Here is a 26,446-nt window from a genome sequence, read left to right as displayed (position 1 = left end):
GGGAAACTGTAATTAAGTACTAGATGGAGCACTAAGTAAAGGTTAGATAAGTATCTAAATAAATACAGGCTAACATACTAAATTAGACTTAAATTCAACCTATATGTAGGTACATAGTATTGCCATAAATATTGTCACATGTTACTGCATGTAGCCACAAAATAAAAAGACACAAGAACTCAAAAATCTGTGGGTTTATTCTTGAACACCCAACAAATGAAGCAACACAACACTCATTCAAAATGCCTCCCCCCCCCTTGTTTTTTACACGATCTCAAATGTTCTGGCCATTCATCAATAGAAGTATGCACAACATCCAGCGGGGGAATTGGCAAAGCATGCTCCAGTGATCTCTGCAGGCTCTCCACTGTGGCATGCCTTTTACCACAGACCATCCCTTCCAAAATAGCCCACAAACAGTAATCAAGTGGATTAAGATCTGGGCTGGCAGAAAGCCATTTGTCATGCTTGATGAACCCAGGAACATTCTCTCCATGTTTGGGTGAACTTTGCCTTGTGGACAGGTGCTGAGTCCTGTTGGAAGATCCAGTGCTGACCACTGAAGACAGTCTGATTGAGGGGGGGGGATCCCACATGTGGCTCCAGAATATCATTCATGTACATCCTTGCACTGGTTTATACAACTGAACACAAAAATGCACCTCTGTTACACCTTCGTAGAAGACCCCCCCCCGCAAAGTATCACTGATGCTGGATGACCCCTTTCAACCCTTTTAATGGCCTGACATGAATCTGCAGAACTATGGGCATACATCTTGTCATTTTGATGGTTGTAATTCTTCTCAATAGTAAAAATATTTTCATCTGTGAAGAGTATCTGTTGATGCTTACAATTCATGTACCGACACTGCAGTGACTCTGATTTGTTTTGCCTCCGTTCCATCAGAGCTGGAGTTAGGAACTGTCCTGTTCTCCTGCAGTAGGCACTCATTCCTAGATCACTTTTGATTAAGCGTGACATCGATCTTGGTGATATTCCCATTTCTCTGTACATGATTTTCTGTTTTCGTAGGGGATTCCTGCAAATTCTGTTCTCAGCCACTTTGATAGCTGCAGGGGTCCTCACAGTTCTTGGGCGGCTGGACCAGGGCCTGTCATCAATTCTCTGTTGGTCATTGTACCTATCAATTGCCCTATAGACAACTCTAACTTATTCCAAGTGGTTTCAGAAGTCTGAAAACTGTAGGTGCATCATGGTCTGCCTTATGAAGACCTATGACAGTAGTCCTGTTTTCTCTATCTCCCAGTTCCATTTTCACTGGGTTCCTTTACTATTTGATGATACCTGTTAAAGAAAACCATACATTAGCACTACACATGATGCAAAACCCACAGCTCTGTGATATCATTTTCTATTTTTACAGGAGTCTTATTTTTGTGACAGTATTTATGGCAGTAATGTGTAAAAAAAAAAAAAAAAGTGTGTGCAGCTAAGTGATCTGTTGTGCAGGATAGTCATTTCTATTGCTGGCTTCATTTTTCACTACAATTTGGGTTTGGGTGGTCATCCTGTGCCTATTGGTTTTATCTTCAGCACACATCATGTATGTGGACTGAGAAAATTTGCATTTTTCTTTGTCCATCAGTAACTGGTTTTCATCACCTGTTGGAAGGGGTCCAATTCTTGTAATAAGCTGATTCTTGTTGTCATCATAATTTGTGCAGTATGTGCTTCCATGTTTTCATCCTCCCTGGAGGAGCACCTTGGGTCCTGCACTAGTCCCAGGATATTTAACTTTTTGTTAAAGAATGGTGTCCTGTTATCATGTATGTCATTATTAGTCCTGGAGCAAACCATAAATATTTCTTCGGCATTAGGGTGTCCACTCGAGGCACGAACTTATAGGTTGGTGTTTTCCCCTCTTCGTTGCAGTATTCCATTCAGTGTTTGCAGTATCAGTTTCTTTTAAGTTTTTATGTCATTTGTCAAGTTTATGGTTATTCCTAAGAATATAGTAGTAGTAGTAGTGGCACATGATGCAAGAAAGCAAGTGTAGGAGCTTATGCAGCATCAGCCAAAAAAAAAAAAAATCACACCATTCCCTCCAAATGCCTGTCCAGTTCCTCCTTAAATTTATTTAACCTATCAACTTCTACAACGACAGATGGAAGTTTGTTCCAGCAATTAACCACCCGCTGGCTAAAGGCAAATTTCCGCACATCTATTTTACATCTGTCCTTTCTTAATTTGAACTTATGTCCCCGTAGGTTGGTAATCTGAACAAGTGGAAGGATCCCATCAGAATTCAGCGTGCTCAACCCATTCAAGGCCTTATAGACCTCAATCAGATCACCGCGCAGGTGCCTAGTCTCCAGCCACTGCAATTTGCAGAACTTAAGCCTCTCTTGGTAAGAGAATCCCTTCATTCCCCTCACCAATCATGTTGCTCTTCTCTGTACACGCTCAAGCAAATCTACATCCTTCCTAAAATGAGGCCTCCAGACCTGTACGCAGTACTCAAGGCGTGGCGTGACCACTGCCTTATACAGAGGGACAATCACCTCCTTTTCCCTGCTAGCAAAATTCCTATATATCATTGACAAAACCCCATGACCCGCCCTAGCAGCCTGTCTGCACTGCTCAGAAAACTTCATATCTGACTGCACAATTACTCCCAGGTCTTTTTCATTTTCTACCACCTTAAGTGTAGTACCACACAGTTGGTACGTTTCTCTGGGGTTACTTCTACCCATATGCAGTACTTTGCATTTGTCAAGGTTGAACTTCAGTTGCCACTTCTTAGCCCATCTGCCCAAATTATCTAGATCCATTTGCAGTAGCACACTGCCATTACTGTCATTAACAACCCTGCCAACCTTTGTGTCATCTGCAAACTTCGACATTAAGCCTGATATACCTTCATCAATATCATTGATAAATACACAAAACAACAGTGGACCCAACACCGAACCCTGTGGGACTCCACTAATAACATTAGTCCACGAAGAGCAGCACCCATTGATAACCACCCTCTGTCTTCTCCCACTTAACCATCCTTTTATCCATTGTAGCAACTTACCCTTAATACCATTCTGCTCCAATTTGTACAGTAGTCTTCCATGCGCAACAGTGTCAAAAGCTTTCCTGAAATCCAAGTATATGATATCAAAATTATTTTTTGCATCCAGTTCCTTTGTGACCACATCATAATAACCAATCAAATTTGTCAGACAAGACTTTCCCTTAACAAACCCATGCTGTGTTTGAATTATTGCTGCAGTCTTGTCTAGATGATCCTGCAATGCATCTTTAACCAGCAACTCCATTATTTTACCCGGAACAGAAGTTAAACTAACTGGTCTGTAATTACTCGTGTCATCCTTCGATCCACCTTTGTGAATTGGGGACACATTTGCACATCTCCAGTCCGTGGGAACCTCCCCTGAGTCCAAGGATGCTCTCATAATTATGGCTAAGGGTTTGCTTAGTTGCTTTGCCGCCTCCTTTAAAATAACTGGATAGATCCCATCCACCCCAGGTGCCTTTCTTATGTTTAACTTCAACAATTTCTCCTCCACTTTGCTCTCAGTTATTACAAAATCATTAAGCACACTGCTACAATTTGATAACCTTCTTCCATTTTCAAATTGTAATAATTCCTCACGTGTGAATGTAGATGCAAAATACTCATTCAGTTTGTTTGCTATCTGAGCAGGATCATCAACAGTCGAACCATCGATGTCAAGTGGACCAATCATATTCATCCCCTTCCTTTTAGAGTTTATATAAGTAAAGAAATCCTTGCTGTTTTTCTTAGCATCTTTTGCCAAAGATTTCTCGTAATCCACCTTCGCCTGCCAAACCTCCTTTGTGACCTGATTACAGACTAGCTTATATCTGCCACAGGCTTCTGCGTCACCTGATAATTTATATGCATCCCATGCATTTTTCTTCTCTGTCACGAGTCTCGTTAGTTCATTTGATACCCATTTAGGCCTAAACCTTGAACGATATTTCTTAATCGGTATATAAAGTCTAGTAGCTTCCACGATTAATTCTTTGAATGCTTCCCACTTAGAATTTACTGTTTGTAACATCGTCAGTTGATCCCACTGTACAGAATTTAAAAACTCTCTGAGACCACTGTACTCCCCTTTACGGAAGCAAAAACTCTTTCCTTTACCCCTGACGGTAGTTACCTCTTTGAGTAAATCCCACTTCAGCACACTGTTGGGCGCCTCCATAGCCAGGTGGGAAGGAGCAGCAGTGCGTAGCACACGCTTCTTGATTAGACCGGGGTTCGAGCCCGTCACCACCAAATACGGAGGATGGGGAAAGGTCAGGGAATGACCACCGCATATCCCGGAGCAATATGGCCTTAGTTGCTAATGCTCCTAAAAAAAAACCAAATAACAAAATAAAATAAATAATAATAGCACACTGTGATCACTGCCATCTGGTCAAGTAAATCAATCTGGTAAATCAACTGATAATTGGGATTCTGTCAGAAAAGGTATGTGGGGTAGGGCAGACTGTAAGCGGAAATAGACATAATTGAGATTGAAAATGGAATCACATATATTTGCAAAATGAAGGAGAAAGAGTGTTTGGGAGATTTAGATCTTTTAGCAGATAAGTTTGTTCTATTAGTTTGACCTTGTTGAAGTCACTAAGAAAAATTGTGCTCAGTTGGGATTTTATTACAGTGGCCTTAGTTTTTTTGGGGTGAAATCCTAAGTTTGTGTATTGCTACCCACTGTGAGATATGTTGAAGCACTTCATTTTTTCTATAGGTAGATAAATGAACAATCGGTGTGAAGCCATTAGTAACTGCAAAACCTTGGCATCTTGACCAGATGGGTCCGTGCGACTAGAAAATGGAAGCCGGCTAGAGTTGTGAACAATAAAATCACAAAGGAAAATTACCTCAATGTTAGGAAAGTTGCACTGGAGAAAGTCAAGTTTTAAAGAGGAGGTCAAAGAGTTACAAGTGATTAGTGGAGTTGGGAGAACAATTGACAACAGATATTTTTTTAACGAATGGTCAAATTCATCTGTTGTGAATGGGGCAAAGAGATTTTAAGCCAGAGGAGATCGAAAGAAGGTGATTCCAAATTACTGAGTCTCTGCCAGGGAATATCAGAGCTGACATATGCACAAATACCATCTTTGAATCAAAAGGAATCATACAGTGAATAATTAGTACAACTGAGATGAGCAATGATTAAATCAACTGATAATTGGGATTCTGTCAGAAAAGGTATGTGGGGTAGGGCAGACTGTAAGCGGAAATAGACATAATTGAGATTGAAAATGGAATCACATATATTTGCAAAATGAAGGAGAAAGTGTTTGGGAGATTTAGATCTTTTAGCAGATAAGTTTGTTCTATTAGTTTGACCTTGTTGAAGTCACTAAGAAAAATCGTGCTCAGTTGGGATGAAAGATGGCCCAGAAACATATAGAGCAGATTTTTAACCTCTTTTGTACCATGGACCCCTTCAGCAGTCTGGTGAAGCTTATGGGCCCCTTCTTAGAATGTTTTTAAATGCATAAAAGAAAATACATAGGATTACAAAGGACTACAATACATTTATCAAAATATAAAAAAAAAAAAAAAAAAAAATATGATATAGTAATATGTGGTAATATTAGTTGAGGATCCTGCTCAGGTAGCTGATGTTTGTTTGTCTGTTGTTTGGTTTTTAGGAGCATTAGCAACTAAGGCCATATTGCTCCGGGAATATGCGGTGGTCATTCCCTGACCTTTCCTCATCCTCCGTATTTGGTGGTGACAGGTTCGAACCCCGGTCTAATCAAGAAGCGTGTGCTACGCACTGCTGCTCCTTCCCACCTGGCTATGGAGGCGCCGCTCAGGTAGCTGACAAACTGAATGAGTATTTTGCATCTACATTCACACATGAGGAGTGATTCGGGGAGAGGAATGCCAGAAGTTTATCAAACTTCTGGCATTCCTCTAATGTCAACAAATATCTTCTTTCGTCTTCTCAACCTCCAACCCAAGCACGGTACTAAGTACTATAGGTTCTAATACCTCTCATGTTTGGGGTTCACATAAACAAAAAAAAAAAAAAAAAAAAAACTCTGGCAGGGAGCTAAATGATTTTGTAATAACCAAGAGCAAAGTGGAGGAGAAATTGTTGAAGTTAAACATAAGAAAGGCACCTGGGGTAGATGGGATCTATCAAGTTATATTAAAGTAGGCAGCTAAGGAAGCAAGCAAATCCTTAGCCATAATTATGAGCTTCCTTGGACTCAGGGGAGGTCCTCATGGACTGCAGATGTGCAAATGTAACCCCAAATCACAAAGGGGGGATCAAAGGGTGACACAAGCAATTACGCCTGTTAGTTTAACTTCTGTTCCAGGGAAATTAATGGAGGCACTGGTTAAAGAAGCATTGCAGGATCATCTAGACACGACTGCATTTATAGTTCAGACACGGCATGGGTTTGTAAAGGGGAAGTCTTGTCTGATCAATTTGGATACTATGATGTGGTCACAAACGAACTTGATGCAAAAATAATTTTGATATCATATACTTGGATTTTAGGAAAGCTTTTGATACTGTTGCACATGGAAGACTACTGTACAAATTGGAGCAGTATGGCATTGAGGACAAGTTGCTACAATGGATAAAATGAGGGATGAGTAAGAGAAGAAAGAGTGGTAATCAATGGACACTGCTCTTTGTGGACTAATTTTATTAGCGGTGTCCCCCAGGGGTCAGTGTTGAACCCATTGTTGTTTTGTATATTTATCAATGATATTGACGAAGGTATATCAAGCTTAATGTCAAAGGTTGCAGATGATACAAAGGTTAGCAGTGTTATTAATAACAGTAATGACAGTACACTGCTGCAACAGTAACAGGAAAAGTTGGGCAGATGGGCTGAGAAGTGACAACTGAAGTTTAACATTGACAAATGCAGCATACTGCATATAGGTAGCAGTAACCCCAGAGCAATGTACCAGGTGGGTGCTGTTACACTCAGGGGTAGTGGAGAATGAAATAGACCTGGGGGTAATTGTGCAGTCGGATATGTAGTTTTCTGAGCAGTTCAGACAGGCTGCTAGAGTAGACCATGGGGTCTTGTCAATGATATATGGGAATTTTTCTAGCAGGGATAAGGAGGTGATTATCTCCTTGTATGAGGCAATGGTCAGACCACACCTTAAATACTGTGTACAGGTCTGGAGGCCTCATTTTAGGAAGGATGTAGAGCTGCTGGAACAAGTACAGAGAAGGGTAACGAGATTGGTGAATGGAAGAAAGAGTTCCTCTTACAAAGAAAGGCTTAAATTCTGCAAATTGCAGTGTTTGGAGACTAGGCACCTGTGCAGGCATCTGATTGAGGTGTATAAGGCCTTGAATGGTTTGATCAAGCTCAATGTTGATGGGATTCTTCCTCTTGCTCAGATTCTGTACCTGAGGGGGCATAAATTTGAATAGAAGAAAGACGGTTGTAGAATAGATGAGCGGAAATTTGCCTTTAGCCAGAGAGTGGTTGATTGCTGAAACAACCTTTCGCCTATCGTTGATAGCTTATATAAATTCAAGGCAGACAAATATTTGGAGTGAATGGATGGGTGAAATGCGAAGAGTTTTTTTTTTTTTTTTTTGGCTGATGCTATATAAGCTTGCTTTCTTGCAAAATGTGTTTCTTTATTAATGCATTATATAACACAATAAATTTAAAATATAGGAAAGTTAAAGTTAAATATTATTTTTTAAAGACATCAGTGTGAAGGCTGTTGTTGCTTAGCTTGAATAAGAACATTAAACTGTGGGGGTGGCCTTTGACAAGCAAATACATGTCAAGTTGGACATAGAATTGATTTGGATTTTGAAAATCCTGATTCCCTTGTAAAAGGCAATGTCTGGGTCAATTCAGCATATCTATTCTGAAACCATCATTCCTCAATTTAAATTTATGCCTGCTTAATGTGTGAGGAGGAGTAAGAATGCCATCAACATTTAGATTACTCAATCCATTCAAAGCCTTAAACACCTCAATCAGATTTGACAGGTGCCTAGCTTCCAGATACTGCAATTTGTAGAAATGAAGCCTTTCCTAGTAGGGATATCCTTTTGTTTCCCTCACTAATCTTGTTACTCTTCTCTGCATCCATTCCAACAGATCCAGGTCTTTTCTAAAGTGAGGCATCCAGACTTGTGTGCGGTACTCAAGATGTGGCTTTGCTATTACCTTATACAATGGAATAATCAGCTTTTATCTCTGATGGAAAAATTCCTGTATATATCACTGACAAAACTCTGAGAGTTGTACTGGCAGCCCGTCTGAACTGCACAGGGAATTTCATGTATGGCTAAGCAATTACACCTAGGTCTTTATCATTCTCTGCTACCTTAGTGTGGTAACCACATGGTACGCTAATCTGGAATTTGGTTCCTCACAATCTGATTAACACAAGGTGGTTATCTATCTTAATCAAGAAGCATTTCATCAAACATAATCAAACTCAATTTGTTTGTTTGATGCAGATGCTCTTCAGGTGTCCAAATAAAAAAAAAATAAAATAAAAAAAACCCAAGGGTCCTGTGGTTAGCTAATAACAATGTGCTCCAATTTTTATTAAAGCAATTAGTGAAAAATATCATATCAAGGTAGCGTTTTGTAAAATTAATTAATAAATTGATATCCCAAGAAACGGGATGGAAGTTTCTGGAGATAGCTTAATTCGTCATTAAATTATACCCTTACGGAATTAATGTCCGGTAGCATGATATTCACTGTCAGTGCGTTTTTTTTTTTTTTTTTTTGTAAAGCTCTTTAAAGAAACACAGTCATTCAGTATAACTAGCCGCTTAACAGGTTTATTTGTCTCTTGATTTGCTATTGTAGGTTTTTCGATGCATCGACTATATTGTGCCAGTCACTTGATTTCTAGAACTACGTGTAATAATTCAGGTAAAACAGTCAACTAGCAAAAGCAATAACCAGGCATTCATTATTAACTCACCTTGCTTGCGCCCTGTCGGTAAAATATAAAATAAGAAACTTAAATCTGTAATTTATTAAACAATTAAAATTTTGGGTGCACTTCACCAAAAACACAAATTTCAACAAAAAAATTACATTCACGTCAAATACTGCCGGCTTTCATTTACACAAGGATCACAACTTGCACTTTTAGTGAGTTGGTGTTTTGAATACCGACAGAGAGCGCTCGACAAATCGTTGTGATCTCTGGTTGGAGATTATACTTTTTTTTTTTTGCGCTATTTTTTTTTTTCCGAGTGCTTAGAAGATTGAGTGTTTTTTTTTTTTTTTGTTGACTTCCATGTGGGCGTGATTGAGAAAAACAGGAGGTGTTTTAATTCTTTGAATGCAAGTAAGAAGGATCAGTTGTTGGAGTTAGTATGTAGTTTTTAGACTCACCGTAAATGAAAATATATACATAAATATTATTTATATAAAGTATGTCGTTTGTTAGGATACTTTTATTGCACTATTTATAGCAGTAAATAAGCTGCGATCACGACTTCTAAAGAAATGCACAAGGGCTGCTTTTTATTTTTGGGCTTAACCGTAGTCGGAAATAGCATCAGGCGAACTCTTAGTAAGTTAAGGGATCTAGTAGTCAATGTAAACTATGCGCCTGACCTAGTAAGAACGGTCGGTTCAGCAAGCAAATGTGAGGGAGAGAGAGACGGGATGAAAAGCCGCCATGTGTGAGCCCCACTTTTACTGATGATATGGTAGTCGAAATTCATTGCAAAGAGCTTGACCTTGTTCGGACTGGCATAGACAGGTATTCTCTAAGCTCACGTTTGAGTCTCAAAGTGAGTAAACAATCTTTCTCCCTCCCCCTCCTCATGTATACATAGTACGCGAATGCATTTGTCGATTTTGTCCTAGACCATTCAGGTAATAAATGCGTGAGGTCTAGTGCCGAAATCCTTCCGACCCCATCTGGCCTATTTTAAATTCTTCGTGGAGAGGCAGATCTGGTTTCAACACTAGAGTTCATTAGTTAAGAGAACAAAACGAATTCGAAATACATGTAAAGTTAACATTCAGCATTAAAACATTCACTGGAAACACAAGTTTTATTCATTGTTACTACTGAGAATGCCAAGCTTTGCATCTGTAATGTACCTTTAGCTGATATGTTTTGTAATATATCCAGAAGTGTTTAGTCAAATGTTTTCTGGGTGGAAAAAATATATAATTTCAATCAGCATTTTTTTTTTCTCCTTTGCTAATACAATGTGACCAACTTTTGTAGTGACTCAGACTTAATTACCTATATGCCCCTTGTTTTACACGAAATGTTGGGATGGTGGAATATAATATGTGCATAATGCATGAAACATGGATTTTTAAAATTTTTGAACATTTAATTTAAAAGAAAAGCATTGATTACATGCTAATGCTGTAATTTATGTTGCAGTCTGTTTGATTTCCATTCAGAAAATATATTAGCAGTGGCATATGATGCAACAAAGCAAGCTTATACAGCATCAGCCAAAAAAAAAAAAAAAAACGTGTATGCAATCCCCCCCCTTACAGTTACGTATGCCATATATGAGAGGGCAGATGCCTAAAATAAATTTTGCTTTAATGGCACCAGCAGTATTTGCTTCCAAATAAATTGCAATTACAGCCTGTAGCACCTTGTACGAAAGTAGCTGGTGCAGCATAAGCCTCAGGCTTCCTTGTGCTATATGGCTAGTAATAATAATAATGCACAGTAAAGAAAATTGGGGAGTAAATGTTCATGTCAGGATATGATTAGATTCTGCACACAAGGCTCAGAAGATTTGCTACTGTTCATGTCAGCCAAATTGCATTTAGTATATATTTGATTTGCTGGTTTTGATAATGACTGACAAATGTCAAACTATATGTCATTTGAATTCTTTAGCATAATGAAACATTTCCATGTTGAAATGCGAATGCTTTAATGTTATTGAAAAAACTAATAAAAATGATAGCAGATTTTGTGGAAATCCCTAAACACCCTTTGAACCCTTAATTGATGCCTTCTGGAGAGTAAATGAGAAAAGGGCACTTTTAGAGTTTTTCGCTTCTGAATTTCTTCTATGTATTAAAATACATAGATGGACTTTTTATTTTTAATATTCATTTCCTTAAAATGAACATTGCTGTTGTTAGTAAATTCTGTACTTCCTGATAGAACTATACCTTTTCAAGGGCCTTTTTAAAATCCAATGTATGGCTGTCATCTGCAAGAATTTTTCACATTGTTGTTATTGTGTAACTATAAGTTTCCTTTTATTCTCCAGAGTAGTCAAGCAACAAGAGTAATTTATAGAAGGACATTGGATTAAATATATCTTGCTCCAATTTTTGGTTTGGGTCTGCCAACTTCTCTAGTAATTCGGTTTTGATAGTATTAATGGGGGAACTATTTCCAGAAAGTTTATTAAGCTGTGGAATATTTTAATTTGCCCAAAACATTTTACAATTTTTTTAAAAAGAATTTTCTGGTTAATTTTGAGCAAAGATGCGAAACAGTGTCTTTCATTTCAAAATGAAGTTTTTACACTGTATTAAAGTTAGTTGATCTTGGATGAAGATTTTAGGAATTTTTCTCTAGAAAGTTGGCTTTTTCATCCTGAAAGAGAGTCAAAAGGCTCATAGAATACAGTAATCTCTTACTAACCATTGGGGGTGGGGAATACTCTTACAAAAAGTAGTTTGTCAGGACTAAGGTCCTATAGAAAACAGGGTGTTAGGGGAAAAACAGTAAATATGCTAATAACATGATAAAATACAGCAAACTTCTTTTTGTATCGTTAAAACCAATTCCGAACAGTAACCTTCATTTTCCATTTATACCACATAAAAATGATGAGAAGGTAGACATTATAATGAGAAAAAAGATAAGAACATGGAAGTGGAACGAGATGTACTTACACCCACACAAAATGGCATCAATCCTCCTGGGTTGCAACTTCATTCAATATGGCCAAACATGGAAATTTTCAAGGTGTTATGAAAATATGTCATTGGAAATTTAAAAATACATCTGGGGGGAAAAGTATAAATATTAGTCAAACACAAGAAAATATACATAGAAGGTGTGGCAAAAAGTTCCTGGATTGGTGCTGTTTGCATTCATGTTAGATGAGTTTGAAAATAAATATATAAAAATGGAAGCATTATATTGTAGTTCAAACTTCCTCCAGCAGATGGTGGTATATATATTATCCGTAGGCTGATAATTTGCAAGTAATAATTGTTTTCATTAGTAAAATTAATGTTCATGTGATGGTTTTGCAATGGAGCAGCGAACAAAATTTTGCTTTAAACTTGGAAAAGCTGCAACAGAAACATATGAAATGTTAAAAACTGTTTATGGTGATGAGACTTTAGGCCATACCAGTGTGTTTGAATGGTATGAAATGTTTAATGACAGAAGTTGTTTGTAATGACCTAAGAAGTGGGTGCTTGTCAACCTCTCGAAATGAGGACAGAGTTGCAAAAGTTCAGAAATTGTGTCAAGATATCATCATTTGACCCACATTCTGAGGATCAAATGACGATTTCATCAGTTGGATACGAATAAGGAGATAATTCATCAAATTCTGCATGAAGATCTATACAAAATTTGTGCCATATGGCCTCATGGATGAGTAGAAGCAATGAAGAGTGTTATCATGCGAAGACTTGCAAGACAATCCAAATTTCCTCGATTGCATTGCCACTGGAGATTAGTGTTGGGTGTTTCAGTACAACCCAGAGACAAAGCATTAGAGCATGCATTGGACTTCAAAATCATCACCAGTGCCCAGAACATTTTGTTTACAGAAATCCGGGATCAAGATGATGCCAATCATGTTTTTTGACAAATGGGGTGTGATTCACAAGGAATTTTTACCTGACGTGCAAAGAATCAATGCTGCATTCTACATACATGTGCATTTCCTGGGTGAGGATGCAATTTCAAGAGAAAGGCAGCTGATTCTAGTTGCACAACAATGTTCCCATTCATTCTGCACTTGTTGTGAAGATATTTCTCATGAAACATGGCATTCAACCAGCCACCCTATTCTCCCTATCTAGAACCCGTAGACTTCTGCTTTCCCAAGATGAAAATTGACCTCAAATGCACTGAATTGAACATCATCTCTTTGGATGCTGATTTTTTTCAGAAACTTTTAGAATGGTGTATAAGTGCATTCAGTCAAATGGTGATTATTTTGAATAAAAATAAAACTAATTTTGCGCTCCTTCACTTTGTATTCTTTTTATCGCACCAGTCAGAACTCTATTGGCACACCTTATATGTAGCAGTGATGAGGTGGGCGTCAAATTGTTAGGCTTCCTTTGTGAATATTTTAGTGCAGTGTTTCCCAAGCCACATGACCTGGGTTTTGCTTATCCTATTTCAAATGTGTTCTGAGATTAAAAACAACTCCCATTTATTCTGTAGGTGGGATTGCCACTGACTCATGTGACAAAAGTTTTGAGAGCCACTGGGGCACAGTGTAAAGAAATCTCATCCCTCTGCATTATCATTAGACCTTTCCCCATGATATGCATGAGGCAGGAGTAATAATTGTTGTGCTCTTTTGTTTAAGGAGTTGGACTAACCCAACCATGGCTTGTAACATTTTCATGTATAAATATAAAATTACATTATTTCAATTCTGTTGTTGGCAATCCTGTGTTAATTAAATACAATTTGCAAATATTGTACTGATGCATCATGGCTGTTTCAATTAATGTGTGGGAATGAATGGTGTTTTCAGAATTATAGGCCTGCATATGCTACCATGACACTCTTTGGTATGTAATAACATGATTATTTGCATTTTGTTTTTTTGGACAAAATGGAATAATTAATTACTTTCAACCCATAATTTTTTCCATTTCAAGCCATGAATTTTTTGTCTTAGTTTTTGCAGCAAGAATCTGCACACAGGAATTTATAAAAAGAATGTTTTTTGAATACACTTTGAATTTAAATTCTTTAACCCTTTCATGAATGAGTTAGTCATATGTGTGTGGATTTTCATTAGCATGCATAAACTTGTATTGAACAGGTTTATGCATGAAATTTTGTATAAATGTAAATTCTGCATAAATACTTTCAAATATTAATTTCTTATTTTGACTTGATTGTGTAGTAATATTATGGTAAAATTGTCAAAAAAAAATCAGAATTAAAAAAAAAATAAAACAATTTGAAAAAAAGAAACATTACTTTTTTTTTTTAAGCAGTGATAGGGCTTTCGTAGCTGAGTGGTCAGAGCGGGAGTGTAGTAGCACACGCTTTTTGAGTAGACCGGGGTTCGAGCCCCCGACTGCTAAATACGGTTGATCTGCCAACCCGCACTAGACCAGCGTGGCAGATTATGGTCCATTTCCCTCAACATGAATCGTTGAGGAGGCTTCCATCCTGTAGTGGGTTGATAATGGCTGCAGTTTACTTTTTACTTTTATGATATTCTCTGTATCTATGTATGTATCGCTTAATTCAGTTTCATCAACTACTACATTTGAATCCTAGAGATTCTTCAATTTTGCTTTTGTAAGCAAAAATCACACAACAGTGACTGATAGGTATGATATCCTGCTCCTCTAATTTTTGCTCTGCCATCTATTAAAACTGTTAGTTGAAAACAGATAAAAGATGGCAGTATATACTGTACAAATTCAAAAACAATTCATATGTGAAATGACATATTTGAAATGATCCTGAAAAAATGTATGTACTCCCAAGAACCCACACATGAAAAACTTATCTACATGCTTAATAGTCAGTTCCACATGAGTGCTCACTGTATAAGCTGGAACAGGTTGGAATCTGAAGGAGAATCCTTAAATGGGTAGCAGGATGACTTCAGGGCTGGAGGCAGAGGGTTGTGATAAATGGTTATTCCTCAGATTGGGTTGATGTAAGAAGTGGGGTTCCCCAAGGATCAGTATTAGGACCACTGTTTGTTTTTGATTTTCATAAATGATATCGATGAAGGGATAGAGGGCTTGATATCTAAATTTGCAGATAATGTAAAGATTGGTGGAGTAGTTAATGATCACTGTCAAGCAGAACTTCTTCAGAGTGACCTAGATAAACGTCAGGGATGATCAGAAAAATGGCAGCTATACATTAATCCAGCAAAGTGTAAGATATTACATCTGGAGAACAGTAACCTCAAAATAAGTTATACACTTGGTGAAGTTGAACTAAAGCCAGTAGTGGAGGAAAGGGACTTGGGCGTTATGATACGGTCAGACATGAAATTCTCTGAGCATTGTAGACAGGTAGCAAGGAAGGCCCATGGTGTCCTCGATGATTTATCAAACATTTGATAGTAGAGATAAGGACGTATAAGGCTATTGTTAGAGCATGGGTAACTTGCCTGGTAAGATCGGCAAAAGGGTGTCCATATGAGGAAAGACTTTGAATATGTGGGTTGGAGAGTTTGGAAACTAAGCACCTTAGAGGACACTTGATTGAAGTGTTTAAGGCTCTGAGAGGCAAAAGTAAAATGACTGAGGACGAAATTTTCACGGTTATAAATGATTCTAGAACTAGGGGCCATAAATTCAAGTTATGGTCGAGAGGTGTTTAGACTGGATTGCAGGAAGTTTTATTTTAGCCAACTAGTTATAAATTACTGAAATAAGTTACCTACATGGGTGGTAGAGGCTGACAGTTTGGAGAAATTCAAAGGTCAGCTGGATAGTTACAGGAAGAGGGAAATGCATAGGTTGTCTATTTCTTTTCTTTTATTAATGGTTTATTTTTAAAATTTTCTTATTATTTTATTCTTTTTTTTGGCTGGTGCATCGTAAGCCATAGGCTTCCTTGTGCCATGTGCCCATTACTAATGCTAATACTTGTGAGAAGGCTAAAGACTAGTAGAAACACTTGGAAAGGTTGTTATATTTTTTGATTAAAGTTTAGTTGATTATTTTAATTTTGTAAAATATCAAATAACAACATTTGCTCAGTCTCTTAGATTTGTTATAAACTTTTTTTATTTTTATTTTGTACCTTCTAGACTGTCATGGATTTAAGCATTAGTGTGTTTAAAGAGCCAAGAGGCTTTATCAGAGTTATTGAGTTTGTAAGTATGGATTTATTTTGTGTTATTTTATCATATGAACAAAGCATCAGAGTAGAAATGTTAGTATAAATAAATGTAAAATTTAGATTTCAATTTATTATTTTGCCTGAAAAACTGTTTATTTTTCAAATATATACCAGGCTCCTGGTGTGTAATCAAATCCTTTTAATTGTATTGTTAGAATTCCTTCTCAAATGTAAAATGCATAAAATGTTCCTGAATTTGAAATTTTATTATAGATAAACTAACAAATTAGTAAATTTAAGTCATGCTAATTTAAGAAAACCTTAAAAGTTCAAAATGTGCTAAATTTGTGGGTATTCTGTTTCTTACCATATATTTTATAACTCTTTTAATAAATTTACTAGTAACCATTTGGTATATCCCATTTTTTTATTTAGATGCATCCAGAATTGGTAAATATTTGATATTATAATGACTGGATGTCCATTTTGCATGTCTTTTTTGTATCCTTTCAAAATTCTCTTCAAACAGAAATCACAGATTCTGTTGTGTGATATGCTGGGACACAAATTGCTATCTCAGGTTGACTCTTGCTTTAGAAAATTAGATTTTTTTTAATGAAAAACTAAAACACAAGAGGTATTAGAAACTATAGTACAGGCAACTCTCGGTTTACAAACATTTGCTATAACAAACGTCACAATTCATTCAAAATTTCTTAAAGTCGTCAATAGTTAGAGTTCCTTATAAAACAAAATGCCAAACATATAGTGAACATAATTGTAAGATTTAAATAAATAAACTTTTAAAAAATGTATTTATTACAATAATTATCTGAAAATTATTATATGATAATTATACTGAACTGTTCTTGGTTGATGAAACTAAGGCTACAACATTTATAATACAATGCAAAACATTGCTGGTGCCTCAGGGGATGTGAAGGAAACAAACTTAAGTGGTGTGTGGAAAAACTTGTGTCCACAGTTTGTGAATAATTTAAGTGAGTTGGAGGAGCCAGTAGAACCCATAACTGAAGAAATTGTTGAACCGGGCAATAAAATGGACCTCGACCTTGATGTGTGAGAGAGTTTTTGGACTCACATTTTGAGGAATTAACAACTGATGAAAATTGAAATAGAGACGCATCTAAATTCTGAAGTAACAGAAGAACCTGATATTCCACAGCCTCCCAGAACATTTACAAGGCAGAAAATGGCTGCAACTTTTAAATCAATTTCTGAGGGGTTGGCAATCATTGAAGAAGAGGATGCAAATAGGGAAAGAATTGCAAAAGTGAAAAGAGGAGTTTGACTGTCTAGCATGCTGCATTGAGATTTTTGAAGAAAAAAAAAGAAACTAACTGTGCTGTGCAATATTCTATAAAACGTATTTTAAAAAAGTGGAAAACCCCAGCTGTTTTTCCATTATCATCATCTGCACCTAGTGTCACATGTGGAAAATATTGAACTCTGGTGAAGATATTGAGGAGTAAAAGTTGAATACATTTGTATGTACAGTACACATACACTGAGTGATCACTGAATTATGACCACCCCTATGAAAACTGACCGGGCTAGCCGGGTAGGTAAAGTGCCTGCCTGGCAACCCAAAGGTCGCAGGTTCGAATCCCGCCTTGGATCAGGGTAAATGCAAAAACCTTTGGGAGGTGCATTATGGCCACAGAAGCCAATGCACCAACAACTAACAAAATTAAAAAAAAAAAAAAAAAAACCCAATGAAAACTGAATGCGACCCATTGACCACATGAGGTACGAGAATGCAGAGTTAGTCAACCTACATAGCATAGATAAGGTGTCAGCGGTTCAGTAGGTAGTAAAATTCTGAGTGTGATGGGTAAAAGGAAAGATTCATCGGGCTTTGATAAAGGACAGATTGTGGGTGCTCGATGAGCTAGTGCTTCGATTTCCCAAACGGCTGAACTGGTGGGGTGTTCGAAATTGTTCCAGCACTGGCGTCAAAATGATCGAACAACAACCTGACGGCAAAACTGCAATAGTCAGCGAAAGGTTGATGTTAGAGGTGAATGCTGGGTCCAACGACTCGTACAGGCAAATAGGCGCAGCACTGTTGAAGAGTTGACTACCCAATACAACATGGGCCAACCCAGAACAATATCTGGCATGACCATGCCTCGCTCGTATGGGCTATACCAGGAGATGACCCCTACAGCTTCCTCTCCTAACCAAGGTTCATCGGCATAAAAGACTCGCCTGGTGCAAAGAGCATGCAAGTTGGACGTTAGAAGACCGGAAGGTGTGCTGATCAGATGAGTCATGTTATTTACTCCACACCGTGGATGGTTGTGTATGGATTTGGCGTGGGGCATGTTTCAATGGCAGGAACTTGGATCCCCCCTGGTGCATGTGGAACAATGCATCAATGGTCTCTGCTATTGTCAACTGCTTGCTGACTGTGTACACCCTGCTATGTTATATTTTTTCTCGAATGGCGATGGTGTCTTCCAAGATGAAAATGCGCCGAGCCATCGGGCACTTGTTGTGCAGGAATAGTTTGAGGAACACAGTTCTGACTTCTAGCATATCAATTGGCCTCCGAACTCCACTGATATCAATCCCATAGAACGTTTGTGGGACACTATGGAAAGGCATATCAGGCGTCTGGATACACCAATCACCTCCATACCTGCATTGCTGACCGCATTACACACAGCTTGGTTGGCCATACCTCCTGAACACTTCCGACATCTTGTTGAATCAATGGCATGTCGGATAGCTGCTGTACTGAGGGCAAATGGAGGACCTACAAAGTATTAGGTAGATGGTCATAATTCAGTGATCACTCAGTGTATATTATGTTAGTACTCATTTTCTTTTTCTATTTTGTAACTCTCTATGTTTTTAATTAAAATTAACGGCGAAGGTAAAGAAAGCCTACATGAGAAGCATGCAAAAATTCGATGAAATTTACAGGTAAAAGTACTTTGCCGTAACAGCATTTGTATTGTTGCTCGCTCGGTAAACAGACGGTGGGTGTTATTGGGCAGGAGTAGAAATTGGATCCCATGGGAGATTGAAACCCTCCCATGGAAAAAAAGTGGAGGGGTAACCTGACCTTTGTTCTTTAGAATCACTGATGGACTAGTAGATAAATTGTTTATTAAGAAAAAAAATGGCAAAGGAAGCCCGCACGGAAAACTTCAAACAAGTTTACCGGTGAAACTACGTTACAAACATTTTTTATGACGCCAGAACTTCCAATATGACTCTGTTCGTGAGTCACTTAGTTAATTCAATTAGTAATTCTAAAGAAAAAAGGTCAGGTTACCTCCCCCCCACACTTCGGGAGGGTTCCAAGCTCCCGTGGGATTCAACTTCTGCTCCAGACCGATAACACCCACCATCTGTTTACCGAGCGAGCAACAATACAAATGCTGTTACGGCAAAGTACTTTTACCGGTAAATTTCATCAAACTTTTGCATACTTCTCATGCAGGCTTTCTTTACCTTACCCAAATTAACAAGTACTGTATCTTGTTTTTTATTCTTTTTTTATTTTATGTTATGTATCGTACATGATAAACCATAACACTTACATACATTATAATGAAACGTATTGTATAGACCATTCGATGTTTAGTACATGGTTTTAATGTTTAAAATGCCGCTAACGTATACGATACATGTTGTAAAAGCTCAGGAATGCAAGATACACACACCAACAAAACGTATGATGAAAGTCTTGGAACGGAACTCGTTTGCAAACCAAGAGTTGCCTGTACTTAATACTGTGCATGGGTTGAAAGTTGAGAAGATGAAAGTAGATATTTTGTTCACATTACAATTGAACTTCTGTAGATCGTAATTTTCAGGAAATACATGTGAGGGAGGGTTCTTCCAGAAAATGGAAGTTGAATGAATAAATGAAGAAGAAGAAAAGTTGGTCCTGTGAGTTTGAAGTTGGATAGTAAAAGGATGTTGACTAGTTGCAGCACATGTTTGTACTGCTTTGGAAAAGAAAGTGGGAATTATAGAAGCCAATTCAGAAGTGCCCGTCTGTAGAAAAGGCATGCAGCAGAAACAGAATGCCTGTGAGACAAAGAGCGGAGAGACTCTGTCTCATAACCATTAGAAATCAGTCATTAATCAATCTAACTGCCCTTTTTTGAATGGAATTTAGAAGCCTGAGAGAGATTTGGGGGGGGGCACCACTCCAGTTGTGGGAACAATATTCCATGGTAGGGCAGATTTGTGATTTGTACAGTGAACATTTGGAACAAAAGTAATGCTGAGAGCAAAAGAGAAAACCAAGTTTTATAGATGCAGAGGAAGCAATATTTGTAATGCACTTATGCCAAGAGAGAGAGAGATTAGAAGTTAGGGTAATCCCCAGTAGAGATATATGATTTTGCCTAGCAATCACTGTCATTGAAGATAAGCATAGGAGCAGAAGAATTGTTTTTGTGAGGTATAAAACACGTCTGTGTTATAAAAGAACTGAAATCAATTAAGTTGTCTTTGCCACACTGGAGAATTACCTAGAGATTAGCATTTAAGGAATTGATAGTGGATATTCGAGAAGTTGAAGCTGTTTGTGCAGGGCATGCACAAACTGAAAAGTAGAATGCAATGAAAAGTGGGAAAAACAAACTGAAAAGTGGAATGCAATGTGCTATCATCAACAGAACTATGGATAGGATTTCCAGTTGATGGAAGAAGGTCACTAATATACAAGAGGAAAAGAGTGGGTGAACGAACTGAATCTTGGGGAACACCAGCATTAGTGGAAAGAAGAGAGAAGCCATCTACCATCACTTGCAGTGAGTGGTGAGAGAGAAAATTGGATACCCAATTACAAAACACAGTTGGCAAACCATAAGATGGAAGCTTATTTAGAAGACCGTTATGCCAAATGCGATCAAAAGCTTTTGAAATTTCAAGAACAACTGCTTGAGTTTCGCCAATCTTTTCCATTGAATTTATCCACAGATGGGTGACATAAGCCAAAATATCACCAGAGGATCGACACTGCAGAAATCCATATGGAATGATAATTGGATTGGGGGTGATGATTTGTCACTCTTTTTAGGAACTAGCTGGATATGAGAAATTTTCCAAGCAGAAGGGAAAACACCTTTGTAATGAGAAAGTGAGAAAAGGTAATGCAGAACAGGAGTCAGTTCAGGAGCACAGGTTTTGAGAATAAGTGGAGAAATACCATCAGGACCTGGAGTTTTCTTATCATCAAGATTGGTCAAAATCCTTCTCACATCCTTTTTACAGAAGACCACAGGAGGCATTGACCATTCAGTTCCTCCTGTGGTCTGTTTGGATTGTACTGGGAATGGTGGGTGGTGGTTTACCAAGGTCATCAATACACAAGATGGTAGAAAAATAGGATGCTAGCAGGTTAGCTTTTATCTTTGGCTGAAGTGGCAATAGAACCATCTGGTTTTGACAGAGGTGGGAACAGAGATGGACAGAATGTGTGTCCAATAGCTTTGGCAAGAGACAGAATGCTCGGCTACCATTTGAATAAGAAGCAAGCTTTCTTCTCTTACGCTGTTTGAAATATAGTTTGGACTGATTGATAACTGCTTTACAATCGGTGCAAACTTTGGTGTAGGCAGAAAATGAACCTGGAGATTTGGAAAAAACCCAGTTACGATATGCAACATTCTTCTCTTGAACAGCCTTAGTACATTTTTTGGAAAACCAAGATTTAGATAAAGGACGAAATTTTATAATGGATTGTGTAATATAGGATTCAATCCCTACAAGGATAATTTCACTGACATGGTCTGAGCAAACATTGACATCAGAAGATTTGAAACAGTAATCAGACCAAGGAAAAGAAGAAAAGAAATCTCACAGATGAACCCATTTTGCATATAATCAGTTGCTGCTATGTTCTTCAAATGAAAGTAGTAACTGTCTGTATCTTGGAAAAAAAAACTTTTAAGCTTTTATTTATTAATATGGCTTATTTATTTGTGCTACCTTTGTTAGTGTTTTCATAATAAATTTTTAAATCAGGAATATTATTGTAATTACTCAGTCTCAGGTTTAAGGCTATAAACTGTACAGTTGAAGAATTCTGAGCACTTGGAAATGGATGTGTTTTCATACTTAATTAACATATTAAATTGTGTTCCTAGTCATGTTTGTTAGGTTATTTTTAAATTTAGCTAAAGATTTTGTATGTTACAAATATTCGTAGAGCCTTTCTATCAGTGATTTTGCCACGACTATCATATTTTATCTTATAACTTGTAGTGTAGTGCACGATAGTGGTAATTGTTGTGGTTTTAATATTTGGTAAATAAGTAGCTTGAAGGTTCTAATCATATAAGTTAGTTGTAGTAATAGCTATAAAGTGCAAGGAAGCCAGAGGCTGTTGCTGTGTTGGCTGGAAAAAAAAAAAAAAACCTGAGTAGATAAGAAAATACAAATTATTTGCTTCCCTCTCCACATAGGTAACTATCCAGTTGACCTTCGTATTTATTAAAACTGTCTGCCGCAACTACCTGTGAAGGCATTTAAATAGAAGGGGTAAGAATATTTTCTGAAGCTTTCAAGGTAGTATTAACCTGTTCCAGCGATCAACAAGTGCATTGGCTAAAAAAACTTCCTACAATCTAGTCTAAACCTCTTCCCCTATAATTTGAATTTATGCCCACTGGTTCTGGAATACTCTATAATAGTGAAAATTCCGCCTTCGTTCGTTTTGCTAACCATTCTCGGAGTATAAACCTCAGTTATATCACCACTGAGGTGCCTGGTTGCCAAGCTCTGTAGCCCACGTATTCAATCCTTCCTCATGTGGTCACCCATTTGCCGATCTCACCGTGTAAGTGTCCTGTCTTTTGGACCCTTTCAAGAAGTTTGGTGTCTCTTTCTTTCAGATAAGGTCTCCATACTTGAACAATTGGCCCATATTCTTTATTTTTAGCAAAGAAATTTTTTTATTATCTAGTTATTTGTTATTTTGGTTTTTTTTTTTAGGAGCATTAGCAACTAAGGCCATATTGCTCCGGGGCTATGCAGTGGTCATTCCCTAACCTTTCTGCATCCTCCGTGTTTGGTGGCTCACGGGCTCGAACCCCGGTCTAATCAAGAAGCATGTGCTATGTGCTGCTGCTCCTGCCCACCTGGCTATGGAGGTGCCAATTATTATTATCTAGTAAGGCTGTAATTAATTTACAGCAATATAACATAAACTTGATAGCATAATGTATATAACATAAACTTGATAGCATAATGTATATAACATAAACTTGCATGTAATACTTATTACCGACTTATAACCTGTAAATAGAGCAATGTTATTATTGCATTTAGGTATATATTAGTTTAGTGTAGTACTTTCAAATTATATTGAATTTAAATGGAAATCATGCCTCGGACTAGAGCAGCAAAGAAAAGGGCTCAAAGTAGCGGGAATGTTGTGCTTGGGGGAGAACTGAAGGGGCAGTTCATTTACGAACCATGTCCTCACAAAACATGCTATTTGTTCAACGTTTGCAGACCTGTCTGGAATGGGACATGATACAGCATGGGGGTTATCTTTGTGTGTGTGAATTAATTAAGCAAACTCAGCATTCTGATGTGGAAATATGTGAGCTTAAAGAACAGGGTGGATGCCCTTGAAGGAATTAAAGTGGGAGCCCATCAAATGCTCAGCTGCCCTTCTCCTCAGTGCTATAGTTTATATCCATGCATCAGGAAACACAGTGGCAGTCCCCAAGGCAGAATGCAGTGGCCCTATAGGAGATAGCCATTAGCTGTAACTCTGTTGTCAGAGAAATAGAAAATATATTGTGCAAAAAGGATGGATGGAATACGACCAGTGTATGTCTGTGAGGAGTAAAAGTTGATGACATGACGTTGTGTAGTAGATATAATCTTTTAAGGGCATTACAGGTGATATTGACATAGACATTGGCACTAATGATATTAAGAGTAGATCTGAGGACTTACTTAACAAGTTCAGAAAAATGTTGAGAAAAGTCATGAGTTACGATTAAATTTGAAAGTACCTGCAATTCTGTCCCTATCCAATAGGAGGGAGTACATGATGAGGGCCTTGTCAACCAGTTCAGTCGTGGAGTGACTGTGCAAGGCTCGTGGTGTTGAACGTTTTCTCAGCATGGTCTGTGCTTTTTAATAGGATGCACTGTTTATATAGGGTTGGGATCCATTTAAATAGAAGGGGCAAGAATATTTTCTGAAGCTGTGAAAACTGCTAGTTTGGGAGAATGCCACAGGCAGAGGTGGTAAGTGATTCCTGCAATGCTTGTATTGGAATATGCAACAACCTGGAAAACAAGGTATTTGAGATTTCAAGGCCTGCTAGGGGTCACCATGGAACAAGCAAATACATGGGCTCTGTTAGGGTAACTGAGAGTAAGAGCAGATGCATATATTGGGGAAAAGCATACACTCTAATGCAAGGGGCATAGTAAGTAAATCTGATGAATTTGAACTGCTGGGTAAGTCATCAAATGCAGACATTGGAGATATGGTGTCACTCATATATAAGGAATGCAGAATTTGAATATGGGGGAATATAACATGTACAGAAGGGACATTGAAGTGCTCAGTTTGTTAGGTGGTTCTCATGGTTCCCTCATATCTGCAGTCCAGAAAGGACAGACAGTGCAATAGGGGGTTGGGGAAAGGTTATGCTCTTAGTTAAGAATCATAAAATCTGAGGCAGTACATTTTGTTGACATGGAGAGTGGGTTATAGGTCTAATGACTGTGCCAAATGTGATGAACAACTATACAGAGAAATAGAGTGGACTAGTAAATCAGAATGTTTTATAATGGGAAATTTGATACATAGTGTAAAACACCGTTGTTTGATTTTGAATAAATTTTATTTTTTTCTTTGTCTAATTTCCTAAATATTTCTTATTCTCAGCCAACGTCCCAAAAATGGGACGTACTTTTTTTCTGTAACCAGGAAGTTTTTTGAATAAATTTTTTTTACAATGTCTTCATTTGAATGCTTTTAGCTGATATTAAGCGAGAAAATGGCGTTTTTCTTTTAAATTCAATTATGGCTGGTAATGGGTTAAAGTTGTAAGTACCATTTGTGTAAAGGGATGGGCTTTTTCTTCTATAAAGGTGACTACAATGGTCTCGGATAGTTTTTAAATTCTATATAGTGGGATCAAGTGATGTTACCGACAGCAAATTCTAATCAGAAGCATTTAGTGAAGTAATCATTGAATCTATTAGACTTTTTATACCAACTAAGAAATACCTTTCAGTTCTTAAATCTAAATGGATGTCAGACGAACTAACGAGATGTGTGTGGCACAAAAGAAAAATGCATGGATTACATATAAATTATCAAGTAACACTGAAGCCTACAGTAGATATAAACTAGTGTGTAATCAAGTTACAAAAGAAGTTAGGCAACTAAGCCAGATTATGAAAAGTCTTTGGCAAAGGATGTAAAGAAAGAAGGAGTTTCAATCACATTAGTCCACTTGATATCAGTTGTTTAACTGTTGATGATCCTGCTCAGATTGTTGTCAGACTGAATAGGTATTTTCAATTTGCATTCATATGAGGAATTCTTTAGGGAAGCGGATGCCTGAAGTTTATCAAATTCAGCAAAGGTAAAGAAAGCCAACACGAGAACTATGGGAAACTTTTACCGGACAAACTCGTTTCCCACTACCACAGTTTCTCCATGCATTCTCTCAGTAAACTGATGGTGCATGTTATCGGTAGTGGTAGTAGAAGTCAAACGATGTATTGATTAGTTTTTTCTCATTATTAAAAGCAGATTATTGGAGTTTGTGAGTGTAATGCCTTCGCTGCTGAAATTTACTTACAGTGTTACCAACTTCCTCCAGACTTCCTCAGTCTTAGGGTGTTTATGCCCTCTTCTTGCTGTTTTAAAATAGGAAAACGACTTCTACAGATGGTGCATGTTATTGATAGTGGCAGTAGAAGTTTATTTTGCTATTTTAAAACAGTGGGAAGGGTGGGGGATAAACACTCTAAGACTGAGGCAGTCTGGAGGGTGTACCCATAAGTAGATTTCAGTCCACTCATGAACACCAATAATCTGCTCTTAACCAACATTAACTATCATTACCAACTTCTACTGCCACTACCGATAACATGCACCATCTGTTTACCACGAATGCAGGGAGAAAGTATGGTAGTGGGAAGCGAATTTCTCCGGCAAAAGTTTCCCATGGTTCTCGTGTTGGCTTTCTTGACCTTAGCCTCAAATTCTAAGAGGGAGCTAACAGATTTTGTGATACCTGAGAGGAAAGTGGAAGAGAAATTGTTGAAGCTAAACATAAAAAGGTACCTGGGTTGGATGGGACCTATCCAATTATATTAAGAGAATCAGTAAAGAAGGTAAGCAAACCCTTAGTCATAATTATAAGAGTATATTTGAATTCGTAGGGGTCCGTGTGG

At 37.7% G+C, this 26,446-nt stretch overlaps 2 protein-coding genes across 2 annotated transcripts in view; one reads left to right on the top strand and one right to left on the bottom strand.

Moving 5' to 3' along the window:
- Prosalpha5 (proteasome alpha5 subunit) overlaps positions 1–9,152 on the bottom strand; it is a 96,139-nt gene extending 86,987 nt beyond the window's left edge. Inside the window, exon 1 of the mRNA XM_090387064.1 lies at positions 8,967–9,152. The gene's annotated coding sequence lies outside the window, so the exon portion shown is untranslated. The remainder of the gene's footprint in view (positions 1–8,966) is intronic.
- A 481-nt stretch (positions 9,153–9,633) lies between these two features.
- LOC150076159 (synaptophysin-like protein 1) overlaps positions 9,634–26,446 on the top strand; it is an 84,006-nt gene continuing 67,193 nt past the window's right edge. The window contains exons 1-2 of the mRNA XM_090387725.1: positions 9,634–9,789; positions 15,988–16,053. Coding sequence (XP_090243851.1) covers positions 9,703–9,789; positions 15,988–16,053 — 153 coding nt within the window. The 5' untranslated portion in view covers positions 9,634–9,702. The remainder of the gene's footprint in view (positions 9,790–15,987; positions 16,054–26,446) is intronic.

The sequence above is a fragment of the Mastigoproctus giganteus genome, chromosome 13 (assembly GCF_048544385.1).
Source record: "Mastigoproctus giganteus isolate SK-2022 chromosome 13, ASM4854438v1, whole genome shotgun sequence".
NCBI lineage: Eukaryota > Metazoa > Arthropoda > Arachnida > Uropygi > Thelyphonidae > Mastigoproctus > Mastigoproctus giganteus.
Note: the sequence above shows the minus strand (reverse complement) of the source record. Positions and strands in the feature narration are given on the sequence as shown.